Source organism: Stigmatopora argus, chromosome 14 (genome assembly GCF_051989625.1).
Source record: "Stigmatopora argus isolate UIUO_Sarg chromosome 14, RoL_Sarg_1.0, whole genome shotgun sequence".
Taxonomy (NCBI): domain Eukaryota; kingdom Metazoa; phylum Chordata; class Actinopteri; order Syngnathiformes; family Syngnathidae; genus Stigmatopora; species Stigmatopora argus.
Window position 1 is genome coordinate 7,222,668 of NC_135400.1, and position 12,490 is coordinate 7,235,157.

The 12,490-nt window shown below is 38.8% G+C and overlaps 1 protein-coding gene across 3 annotated transcripts; it reads right to left on the minus strand.

Annotated features, from left to right (window-relative positions):
* Nucleotides 1-332: 332 nt before the first annotated feature.
* Nucleotides 333-12,429, minus strand: cdc42ep1b (CDC42 effector protein (Rho GTPase binding) 1b). Of its 3 annotated transcripts, XM_077619026.1 has the most exons (4): nucleotides 12,304-12,429; nucleotides 6,494-6,688; nucleotides 4,244-4,777; nucleotides 333-1,377 (listed from the first exon to the last, which is right to left on the minus strand). In XM_077619026.1, exons 3-4 carry the CDS (start codon nucleotides 4,689-4,691, stop codon nucleotides 779-781), a joined length of 1,047 nt encoding a protein of 348 aa, XP_077475152.1. In that variant the 5' UTR covers nucleotides 4,692-4,777; nucleotides 6,494-6,688; nucleotides 12,304-12,429; the 3' UTR covers nucleotides 333-778. The 3 variants fall into 3 exon arrangements, with proteins under 3 accessions (XP_077475152.1, XP_077475153.1, XP_077475151.1); XM_077619027.1 differs by lacking the exon at nucleotides 6,494-6,688; XM_077619025.1 differs by lacking the exon at nucleotides 12,304-12,429 and having other exon boundaries at nucleotides 6,494-7,123.
* Nucleotides 12,430-12,490: the final 61 nt, after the last annotated feature.

Sequence of the window (12,490 nt, forward strand, 5' to 3'; positions counted from 1 at the left end):
TCCTTCATTCACTCGTTGATTCACTCGTTGATTCACTCGTTGATTCATTTGTTGATTCATTCGTTGATTCATTTGTTGATTCACTTGTTGATTCATTCGTTGATTCATTCGTTCATTCATTTGTTGATTCATTTGTTGATTCACTTGTTCATTCGCCCGTTGATTCACTCGTTGATTCACTTGTTGATTCACTCGTTCATTCATTCGTTCATTCATTCGTTCATTCATTCGTTCATTCACTCGTTCATTCATTCGTTCATTCATTCGTCCATTCATTCGTTCACTCGTTCATTCACTCGTTCATTCATCGTTCATTCACTCGTCCATTCATTCGTTCATTCATTCATTCATTCATTTTCTCAACTGCTTATAGTATACAGAGACAGACAATCCTACACTCAGGGGCAATTTAGATTGTCCAATCAGCCTCCCATGCATGTTTTTGGAATGTGGGAAGAAACCGGAGTACCCGGAGAAACCCCACACAGGCCTGTGGTGAACATGCAAACTCCACACAGGTGGACCGACCTGGACTTGAACCCACAACCCCTAGAGCTGTGAGGCCGACGCACTAACCGCTCACTGGCGGGCCGTCAGTTTGCATTTACTGTTCCTTAAATTTGTAAAGTGATCTGTGTAAATCCCTTTAACTTCCACGTGATGGCTAAATCTGCCGCCAGGTATTTGCAAAATATGCTGTAAATATGTAACTATTCCAATCGTTTAAATAAAATGGCGCCTGCAAGTTTAATGCAGAAGGAAAGTTCAGCGTCCTCGTTTATACTTTGATTTCTTCCTCTTCTTCCGAGAACGTGTATGGTGTTTTGGAAACAGGAGGGCTCGGCTTGGCGACGGACCCCCCACCGTAATGCCGGGACAGCACCTCCGCTGCCCTCTGGAAGCGCTCCGACTCCATGGCGGGTTCCTGTTTGGGAGGAGACCTCGGAGGAGATTTGGAGGATGTAGCAATTGACCTCCTGTCCTCCTCTGTCCAGCTGCTGCTACAAGAATGCTCCTTGTCGTTGCCGTTCCTTCTCGACGACACGCTGCGCACGGAGGAGTTTGTGGAACTGCCGGCGGGGCTCACAAACGTCTCCGTTAGAGATCTGTCGTCCCCCTCGTCATCGGCATCGTTTTTCTCTTCCTCCTCAGCCGCGGCGACCTGGCTGACCACCCGGAGGGAGCCGGGGTCGTCAAACAAGCCCAGAACCTCGCTCATCAGGGAAGGCCCGAGGTCCAGGGTGAAGGAGGTGAAGGAGTCGGAGCGGGTCACCGTCTTGCCTTGACGATCTCGTTGAGACGCCCGGAGTTCTCCGTCGAGAAACGGTCGGTCGAGGCGAGAGGATCGTGGCAATGTAGCAAATCCAGATTGGATACCTGCGTCCACATAGCAAAAAAATACATTTAGGTGTCAATGTACATTAAAGAAATTGAGTGTAACAAATATAAAGGCGAGACTGCTTCAGAAAACACTGGTTGTGGAAGATGAAACCTGCAATCAATAGTATATAAATATGTTTAAACTCATTGGCAGAAGGGGGGAGAATACTAACTCAACTGTAACTGCCATTGAAATAGTAATAAAGGTGAAAATAAATACTTGTAGAATAGATTTATTATAAGGGAATTGAGCATATAAAGTTTTTATACAAAGTACCACTTAAAGAAAGATACTCAGCTATTCAGGTGCAAATAGAAAAGCATAAATTGTTGTCGTGTTCAATCAAAAATGAATGAATTGCTTGCTCTAAGAAATGAGAAATTAATATTGTTTTGCTTAATTATGGTTAAACAAATTTCTTGCGTTGCACCAATACCATTTTTACCGATTCAAATATCAGTCTGGTATTAGCCAATGCCCCCCTTTACAGTGCCAATACCACGTTTATTATTTTTTTTTTTTTTAAATAATGATACTAATTTACTTCATTCTAGGTTGGAAAATAAATTTCAAAGAATAGGATATGAATTTATGTCATTTCAATGCAGTATCCGTATTGGTGCAACATTAAAAGTAACTGTAGTCAAGATTTGAATTAAGTTATTTTACATAAAAACATGTTTTTAAAAAGTCACAATTTTTAAAAATGTACTTTTTAAATTACCGTATTTTCACGACTATAAGGCGCACCACATTATAAGGCGCACCGCATTATAAGGTGCACCGCATTATAAGGCGCACCCTCAATGAATGACACAATTTAATTTGTTTCCATATATAAAGCACACTGGATTATAAGGTGCCCTGTCTATTTTGGAGAAAATTTAAGGCTTTTAAGTGCGCCTTATAGTCGTGAAAATACGGTAAGTACTAAAGTGCCCCCGCAAAAAATGTTTTCTAATTCATTAGTTCTTTCAAGAACCAGGAGAGAGAGCCCGCGTACACATTACAATATAATCCTGAATAAATGCTCAATTTAACACATTCCCTCTTATTGGCCACAATAGTCGTAAATCCTATTTGAACTGAGAATTCCGCCAATTGAAATAAAGTTCTCCTGTGGTCAATGGCAGCTCGTGGCCTTAGAAAAAATCCCATATTCCGGAATATACCACATTAGTAAACTGGATCATATTCCTCTGAGGTGGGTAATGAATTTCAAAAAAGAAAGTGGGGATTTCCAGTATAGTTTGTTATATATGAGTACGCCGCATTTGGAAATCATATATTTCTTCATCCACAGCCACTGTGTGTGTTTGTGTTTATTTAACCGAACAGAAGAAGGGGCGCCTTTTTTGGCGTTGCCTGGAGGATTGTGGGAATAATGTTGAAAGGAAGCCAATTTAGTGCCCATCCTTGTGTGTGCATGTGTACTGACATTTAGTATTTAGTCTTTTTATGCAGATTTCATGGTGTTTGCTACCAAACGTATACATTAGGCTCATATTTGTATGGATTTTCTGCAAAGCAAAGCCCCCTCATAAAATATTCCTATTTTTCTTGTCCATTTTTTGTTGTTGTGATGAGCGGTTCTCACCATTCCAACGTCAAAATGCTCAAAAAATTCACACGACGCAGGCTTGCTTTCAAAATTGCTCTTAATGTTTACAGTGCCAGAAAAAAAAAGGTTTTTGGATTTAAAATAAAAAGGCCGAGTTATTTCCAATGGCAAAAAATGGTTGGATTTTCACATTTCAAAATGTATGAATATAGCCAATATTGGATTTTTATCCTTTTCACGTAATTTAAATCAAGGTGCACCAATGTTTAAAAAAAAAATAAAAAATCCGAAAACATAGTTATTTATATATTCTCAATTGTCCCACTCCCACTCCCAGGAGGAGTCAAATTTACTTGAAATCAACTGCAAATGATCCAAAACGTTCATGAAGATATCCAAAATTAACCTATTAACATAGTTATTTATTCCCAAATGCCTCATTCACTTCCAAAGGAAGGAAAAATGACTCAAAATCACCTGAATATGACCCCAAATGTGAAAGAAGTTAGCCAAATTAACCCTAAAATGACTCTAAACTCATTCACTGACAACAATAGACATCCAATTTGTTTGGACTGGGAGGAGTGGCAGTTAATGCTCACCTTCTGGGGATAAAAATACAAATACGTGTGTGTAGGGGGGTCATCAAGGCAGAAGTTTTGCACTTTATATATGTTACTTTTGATGAACATTTAACATTTTAAGCCTTTGGCTAAGTGATGATTTTTTGGTCATTTAAGTAAAACTTAACCCCATAAATAACTAGCATCTACTTATCATAATTTTGGTCATGTAGGCCACAATATTAAAATTTGTAGTAGTTTTATTCTATTGTTATCAAGGCAGACGTTTTGCACTTTATGTATGTTACTTTTGATGAACATTTAACATTTTAAGCCTTTGGCCATGTGACGATTTTTGGGTCATTTAAGTAACACTTAACCCCATAAATAACTAGCATCTACTTATCATATTTTAGGTCATCTAGGCCACAATATTAAAATTTGGAATACAAGTGTAGGCTACGTGACCTAAAAAGTGATGTTAACACATGCATTTTAAAGCTAGACCTTTATTATACCATAATTATATTATAGCTGTTGGCATTATGATTATGTTTTATGAATAAATACAATTATAAATTACTATTCAATGGGGCTGTGTTAATCATGGGTTTTTCGAGTTGAAAAAGAGTCAGCTGATTTTTAGGAACGGTTGATGAAATTATATTTGGAACAAAATTTTAGGTCTATAAGTTTTTAACTTACAGACCTTCGAAAATTTTGAATTAATGATCTCACCATATGTGCAGAGGGCGCTATCTGTTGAGCTGATGGAACTTGGGAGCATCACCCTCTGAAGGCACCCATTGGACACGTCAATGTTGAGTTGAGGCAGAGAGACGGCATTCTTGATGATGGGGGAGATGTCCGGCGGCGGCGAGGGTAAGTCCCGCGTCTCTCCCCGTGGCCCAGAATTCTTCCGAATGTGCCGGAAAGTACGCGTGAGGAAGCCCGTCGACTTGGAGCTGTTTCCCGAATCGGGGCTCCCCGGCTCCCGGACTCCTCCGTAGTTGCTCAGGAACGAAGTGTCGCCAAAAACGTCTCCCCCGCGGCCGACGTGCATCGTGTGTCGGAAGTCGCCCATGGGCGGGCTGATCATGTCCACGGAGAGCTCGCTCTTGAAACGACGTCTTTCCTGGGAGCCAGACACTAGGCCCTTAATCCTTGGAAGCTTTCCAATACTCATGGCTGTAATTTTCTCTTCAATTTCGAGGTAAAAATCCCAAATTGAATTAGAAAAGCATTACGGTTGAATTCCGGATTTGCTCCACTCTGGGGAAAAAAAGAGAAAAATATATATATTGAATTGAGCAGTGGAGTGCCGTCAGGGTGACACCAAGGCCTTCTCGCAGGCGTAGGGATACGTCATTGCCTTCTCGCAGGCATAGGGATACGTCATCGCTTTCACCAACTATGATTGGCTAGTGATAGAGTGGACTAGCCAGAGCTACCAAACTGTATCTGGAGCGAGCTGCACAAGCAAATGTATTGTTGTGTTGATTTAATAGCGGTTTTGTCAACCCGCAATGGCTGAAGGAGGAGAAGAAATTGATTTTTTGGCACATTTACTGTCAAAGCCATTTCAAGACGGAGTTTTCAAGAAAAAAAAAAGCTGGACATCATTAAGAAAGGTCGGACAACTCCAAAGTAAGCAAGCCTGTCACAATCGGGAACGAACATTTTCAGCACTAAATCGAATAAAAACGTTTGCCAGAAATACGACAGGATAGGCTTGACTTTCAGCATTAGCTTCTAAGGATGATAGAAAAGAAGGATGGAGATTGTGTACAGGTAAAAGTGATTTTTGGTGAGTAAAATATGGCTATATTCCTAAATAATATTTCAATTGTATGAGGTTATTATTGATGATTTTTTTGTGTGTCGCAAGCTGTAGCTGCAGTAGAGGTTTTATAGCCATAAAATAGTTTTTGAGGGTTGGATTGGTTCTGAAGGCGTCGCTAGAAAATTCACGGACCGCCGCTGGAATTGAGTGATATAAAGAATGTGGTGTGGCATTCACTTTTAACCAAAATTTTTGGTTTGGAAAACAGATTTTTTTTAATTTATTGTGTGTTTTCCTTTTAGAAGCAAAATCGTTTATTTCAAACTTAACTGATTTAAATTGAAACCAAGCCATATTTTGGAAATTGTGTCAAAAACATATCATTGACTGATGTATCGTTTACTCATTATTTTACAAATTTCATAAATTAAAGTGTATAGTTTTATTCTATTGTCAGTTGTGTTTGCTTAGGTAAATTTCAGGTGAGCAGAATTTGTTGGAATAATTTTAATCCAAGATTTTTTCATATTTACAGGACTACTTTTCATCTAAAAGACTAATTTCAGTGTTGACACACAGGAACATTTCAATTGCTTATTTTACATTTTTACAGGCTGTAGTAGTTGTTGTTCTTCTTATGGATTCTAACTTTTATTTTATTTTTTTATATCAGGGCTGATTAATTTATTGGGGTTCATTTTAGGAGTTAGCCAGCAGAGACGCACACTAATAGTTGTTTAGAGTTTCTTTAAAACTGGACAGACATTACTAGAGGGAGCCATGATTATAAAATGGATGCCCAGACTTTGAAAAAAGACAGCTCTGCCTGCCTAAAAGTAAAATAAATCTGATTGAAACAGTCAATGCTTGCAAAATGTTCTGTTTTACAGAATAAAAGAAGATACTTAACCACAAATCTGATGTCGTGTAATCCATTGGAATTATGGCCCTCACTATTTTACACATACAAAAGTATTTAGTACTATATCCAACATTTTTGCAGTAATCAGCTCTACATGGCTTTGCGAAATAGCATGGAAACCAACTATACTGTGCTTGTTTATTCCCTACTTTATCTATATTTAACAGAACCCACATTGATCTGTTAATCCGACGCCTGCCCATTTCGATGTATTCTACAATTCGGTTTAAAAAAAAAGTGGTTTTAAAAGCTTGGCACTGTCACCCGAGGTCACTTTGCTTACTGGCAGTGTTTCTTTGTATTCAAAAGATCTTCACTTCCTGAGAGAATCTTGTGTGAGTCATTCAGCGTCCAGCAGGGTGGATCCAGCCTCGTGGATCATCGGCTACTGAAGAGATTTATCCATGCGTGGCACCATCCTGTCATCGGTCGGCTTTGTCGGCTCTTGCCTGGAACTTCTCGAGCCAATAACACCAGACTAGAGTAGAAAAAAGTTGGCAGGGGTGATTCAAGCACGAAAAAGACATGAAAAAAGCAACAAACGTCTCACTGTTCGTTCTTAGACTCCTTGCCAGAAAGATAAGGCTTCTTTGAGATCGTCCGTGCGTCAGATTAGCTCTTAATCCCTTCTGTCTACCACCCCCCAACTGTGATTCCCTCACTTGTGCTCTCTGCCGCCTTCAATCCATTTAATTCTTTGTAGATTTCCAGGTAGAGGGGCTCCTCTGTTTTCAATCAAGCGACCAAGTACAAACACAGAAAACAAGTGGGAAAACAAAGTAATAGGAAACAAACACATATGTGAAGCATATGGTCAAGATCAACGATTGGAATGTTTTCTCCCATTTTATTGTTCAAGTGTATTTGTTTGTATATCTTTCTGCCCCCGGGTTAAAAAATGTTTCCAGTTTCCATTTAAAATGCTCTTCAGACTATAGTACCGTATTTTCACGACTATAAGGCGCACCGCATTATAAGGCGCACCCTCAATGAATGACACATTTTAATTGTTTTCCCATATATGGAGCGCCCTGTCTATTTTGGAGAAAATTTAAGACTTTTAAGTGCGCCTTATAGTCGTGAAAATACAGTGATCTTTTAGTAGAAATGCCCTCCCTGTGGAAGATGTAAATACACAATCAGGATTTTTTAGAACTATGATAGCAGAGAAAATAAATTCATTAAACATAGCGAATGACATACTGCTAGGGACTAATTTTTAGGAAGAATTTGACGTAAAATACTCCAATCAGAATGTCAGAATGCAATAAAAAGATCATCACTTTTGGGCTGAGAGGTCAATAGAGTTCCTTAGAAATTACAATTACTTTCAAATAAGAATTTAAGATTCAATTATCCGCATCATTTTGTGTGGCCCGGGAAAGTAAATCATGAGTGCCGACTTTCTGTTTTAGGCTCAAATTAAAATGAAAAGTATAGATATATATCACATTTCCTGATATTCCCCCTTTTAAACCAATAATTGTAATTTTTTAATCAATTTTGTCTGTGTTTTTAGTTCAAAAATCATTTTGTAAAATCTAAAAATATATTTTAAAAAAGCTAAAATAAACATTGTTTTATATCTATAAAAACTGAATATTCAGGGCTTTTAATCCAGTTCTTTTAATCCTTTTATTAAAAAAATCTAAATATTATATCTAAAATGGTCCGGCCCACGTGAAATCAAGTTGACGTTAAAGCGGCCCGCGAACCAACCCGAGTCTGACACCCTTGAGTTAAATAATACTTAATGTCTTAATGTCTCCAAACATTTCATGAAAATATTAGTCTAAATACTACTGTGTGTGTGTCTAATTCCTTTCTGGTAGACAAAAGTTGTAAACCCTAATCACGTGAGTGGTGCAGGTCAGAGTACTGGATTAATGCCACATGGAGGTGAAGTCAGTCAAATTGAAGTTGCTTGCCAGTACAATCTGTGATTTAAGACTTTAAGAAAGGTGCCACTCTTACTGGACTCTTGCATGAACCTTGGATAATACACTTAAATCATCATCTAATCACTCGGTTTTCAATTGTTGTAAATATCCAAAAAAGAAAATGCATTCCCAAGAACTTCAGGGTATAAGAATGTAAGCATTTATACTGATGAGTAGTTAAATGGATTCTAGCTATTGCCTGCATGCCTCCTTCTGAGCCATGTGAGATTAAGGACAGTTTGGCATGCGGAGATTGGTGGCAGATAAACATAGACAGCAGAGACAAATACGACGGGGAATAAAAAATAAATAAATAAAAGGACGGCCTTACCGCTGTATTTAACAGTACTTAGTCATGAACACGTGGCTTTCCCCCTTCTAATGTAAATTAAAATTAGTTTATTACTAGTCGACATCCAAAACATTTGAACAGAAATCATAAAAAATGAAATAGAAATAGAAAGGATTTACTTGTCTATTAATTTTCAACAGGTGGGGGAGTGGTTAGCGCGTCGGCCTCACAGTTCTGGGGTCAGGGGTTCGATTCCAGGTGGGTTCTAACTGTGTGGAGTTTGCATGTTCCCTCCAGGCTTGGGTAGGTTTTCTCTGGGTACTCCGGTTTCTTGCCACAATCCAAAACATGCATGGTAGGCTGGTTGAAAACTCAAAATTGCTCCTAGGTATATGTGTGAGCGTGAATGGTTGGTTGTCTGTCTCTTTGTGCCCTCTGATTGGCTGGCCACTGATTCACGGTGTCCCCTGCTTGGTGCCAGTCGGCTCCAGCACCACTGCAACCCTTGAATAATTTTCAACACTGCTTATCCTCACTATGGTCATTGGGTGCTGGAGCCTATTCCAGTTGACGGACTACACCCTAAACTGGTCACCAGTAAGCCTTAGGCCACACATAGAGACAGACAACCATTCACACTCACAATCACCCTTGTATACACCGTCAGTTTAAACAACCACTGCACCATTGGGTGGCCCAAGAAAGGAATTCTCATCAAATCTCATTTTCTGAACCGCTTCATCCTCATTAGGGTCGCGGGGGGTCCTGGAGCCTATCCCAGCTGACTTAACTTGGATCTAGTTATCGAATCTTGAGGCACTCATTTGGATCTCAAAAGATTTCGTAACCTGGAAATTTCGTACCTAGAGGCATTTATAAGTAGAGATATGAATATTCATTCATTTTCCAAACTGCTTTATCCTCATTAGGGTCACAGGGGGTGCTGGAGCCCATCCCAGCTGACTCCGGGCCAGAGGCGGCGGACACCCTGAATCGGTGGTCAGCCGATCGCAGGGCACAAGGGGACCGACAAACAGTCTACCATGCATGTTTTTGGAGAACCCGGAGGAAACCCACGCAGGCCCGGGGAGAACATGCAAACTCCACACAGGTGGACGTGGCCTGGATTTGAACCCAGGTACCCCAGAGCTGTGAGGCCGACGCGCCAACCACTCGCTCCACCGGGCCGCCCTCAACTGAAAACTCCCTGGCGTTCACTCCCAGTGTGAACAGCGCCCCCTGCTTGTATATTAACGTTGAAAGTCCATCCTTTCAGTTTAAATAAATTGGACATCTATCATTGCCAATGGCAGACAATGGGTGAACCTGTTCACACAGGTATCAACATTACCTGAACAAAACACAAAAATGAGTGCCAGTTATCTAAATTACTCATTACACAAATTACTCATGCACAGCCCCCCAAAAAAGAAGACCACTATCAGAATTCTTTAAAACTATATTTTACATCTTTTGTCAACTACTTATATTAGTTTAAGGGACAGTACCTCATATTATCACCTTCATTAGAAAACAAAGTTTCGCTCAACATTTAATGAATCCGTAATTAGTGACTGCAGACTTCAATCAACAATCCTAATTAGCATAATCTGCATGAATGACTGCACAAACTAATGTCGCCGGATGTCATCTAATAAGGCCCTCAGATAAAACATCCGGAGATGCCGAGCAGAAACATACACTAAAAGTATTTTAACAGTCCTAAATTAATTATGGGAGAAGAAATTGAATGATGACAGTATTATTGGCTGCCTGTAAACAAAGTCATTCTATTGTGACTCCCAATGCAGAATGCATATTTACTATTCGAATCCAATATGTGGTAACTTGGGGCTTCAATGAGTTGAATTTAGAACAAAAGTTTTGAGCCTGTGAATAAACCAATGTTGTGTCCTTAAAGTACACAAAAGGGCCGCTGTGCTATTATAGTGCAGCGCCAGCAAAATGTGGTTGAGGTCAAAACACCCTGATGATTATGCATGGATCCAAAATATAGCAAGTACTGACTTTGCAAGGACTGACGTGGCAAAACATTTCCTGACCATTTGAGCAGACTCGATTGATAAGTGAAGTGTTTTTTCCTTTCTAAACCACCTTCACAGGCCCGATCCAAATCCTGTAGAACAGGGGTGTCAGACTCGGGTTGGTTCGCAGGCCGCGTTAACATCAACTCGATTTCATGTGGGCCGGACCATTTTAGATATAATATTTAGTTTTTTTTATATAAATTGATTAAAAGAACTGAATTAAAACCCCGGAATATTCAGTTTTTTATAGATCTAAAACAATGTTTATTTTAGCTTTTTTTTAAATACTTTTTTAGATTTTACAAAATGACTTTTGAACTAAAAACACAGAAAAAATGGATTAAAAAATTAAAATTATTGATTTAAAAGGGAGAAAATCAGGAAATTTAATATACATCTATTTATACTCTTCATTTGAATTTGATCTTAAAACAGAAAGTCGGCACTCATGATTTACTTTCCCGGGCCACATAAAATGATGCAGCGGGCCAGATTTGGCCCCCGGGCCGCCACTTTGACACATGTGCTATAGAACATTTGAGGAAGGAACTGAATCATACTAAGACAATTTCAGCATTCCTGCTCAGAAGTAAAGCAGTCTCAGTGAAGGTTACAAAAATGTTTTTGTTGCAGTTATTATCACTTAAGCTTATTCAACTAAAATTGCATTACGGGTAATAGAGTAGTAATATACAATGTTGTCAGACCAAAATTGATTTTTCACTCATTAATCTCCATATAATTATTCCTGTGAAGTGCTCGTTAATCTGTCTGACCTTCTGTTTATCACAAACATTAGCAAAAAAGTAAAAAATAAAAACAAAAGTCAAAAAAGAAAGAAAATAAAACCACGAGGAACTCTGAGAGGCCAAAGTCAAGGATTGATCCATTTTCTCTGATCTGTATGACCTTTGACCTTTAGCCTTAATACACCCCATTTAAACACATTTTCCATTTCTCATTACAAACGCTTCCAACTAGTTTGATAATAATCCCTTTATTGTTTCTAGAGTCATGTTGAACACAAATATATAGACATAGTATGGTTCTGGATACTAAAATTGTAAACAAATACGACCCTGATGATGACAAATGTCATGAAAACAAAACTTAACATATGACGACGACAACAAATCAAATTGATTAATGATAAGACACAAAAAACTGCATAATAACAGGCTCATAAATCTGTATAAGTATGTTTAATCTTCACCATCGCTCACTCATTGCACAGGTTTCTTTTTATAACACAGGTCTTTTATCAGTAGAACTGAAGAGTGAAACAAGGCCGGGTCACAAGTCACGGTGAACTGCAAACACGTTTTGTATTTGAATAACAGTGGCGAAACAAAGAGCATAAAAGGAAATCCTTCTGCAAACGTCCACTAAGCAAACATAAACAGCGAGGTGAAGTGTTCATGAAACCTCAAAATGGTGGTGTTTAGGAACGTGGCTGTCAACTCAATAGAGTTTGAAACGGCTTGGTAATTGATGTTCATGCACTTGCAATGAACTCACTTTAATTCCACTTGGAAGTAACAGTTTGCAGTATTATTTGTATTTTCCTGCATTCTACATGGAGGTATTTGACTTTTTTTTTTAGAGGACTACTATTGACCTTGTTCTTTTAGCACTTGCATGTCAAATTGCCTAAAGTCTTGTAAAACATACCTTTTGTTTATTTTATGAAATAATATATGTTTATAGTATATAATTTATCATCAACCCAACATTTCATTCCCATCTTTAGTTATTTCTAAATGATGCCCAAAACATTTTCCATGAGTTGCGTTCCTATACTATGTTAACCTACCTTGAGATTGTGCTAAAAATCCTTCAGAAAATGTACACGTTCTCCTTTTGTCATAGCCCCCCTCTTCTGTTTTCTATACCCCCATGTGGACATAAAGTTTGGATCAGTGCGGAGCTGTTGCACACTCTGGGAAAGCTGAGGGCAAGTGGAAAGAGAGATGGAGAGAAAAATGGGGAGGAGCCAGAGA

Coding starts and splice junctions, on each gene's coding strand:
- cdc42ep1b (XM_077619027.1), bottom strand. CDS start 4,691: ATGAGTATTGGAAAGCTTCCAAGGATTAAGGGCCTAGTGTCTGGCTCC. Junction 1,378..4,243: donor TAGCGCCCTCTGCACATATG/GTGAGATCATTA, acceptor ATGTGGACGCAG/GTATCCAATCTGGATTTGCT.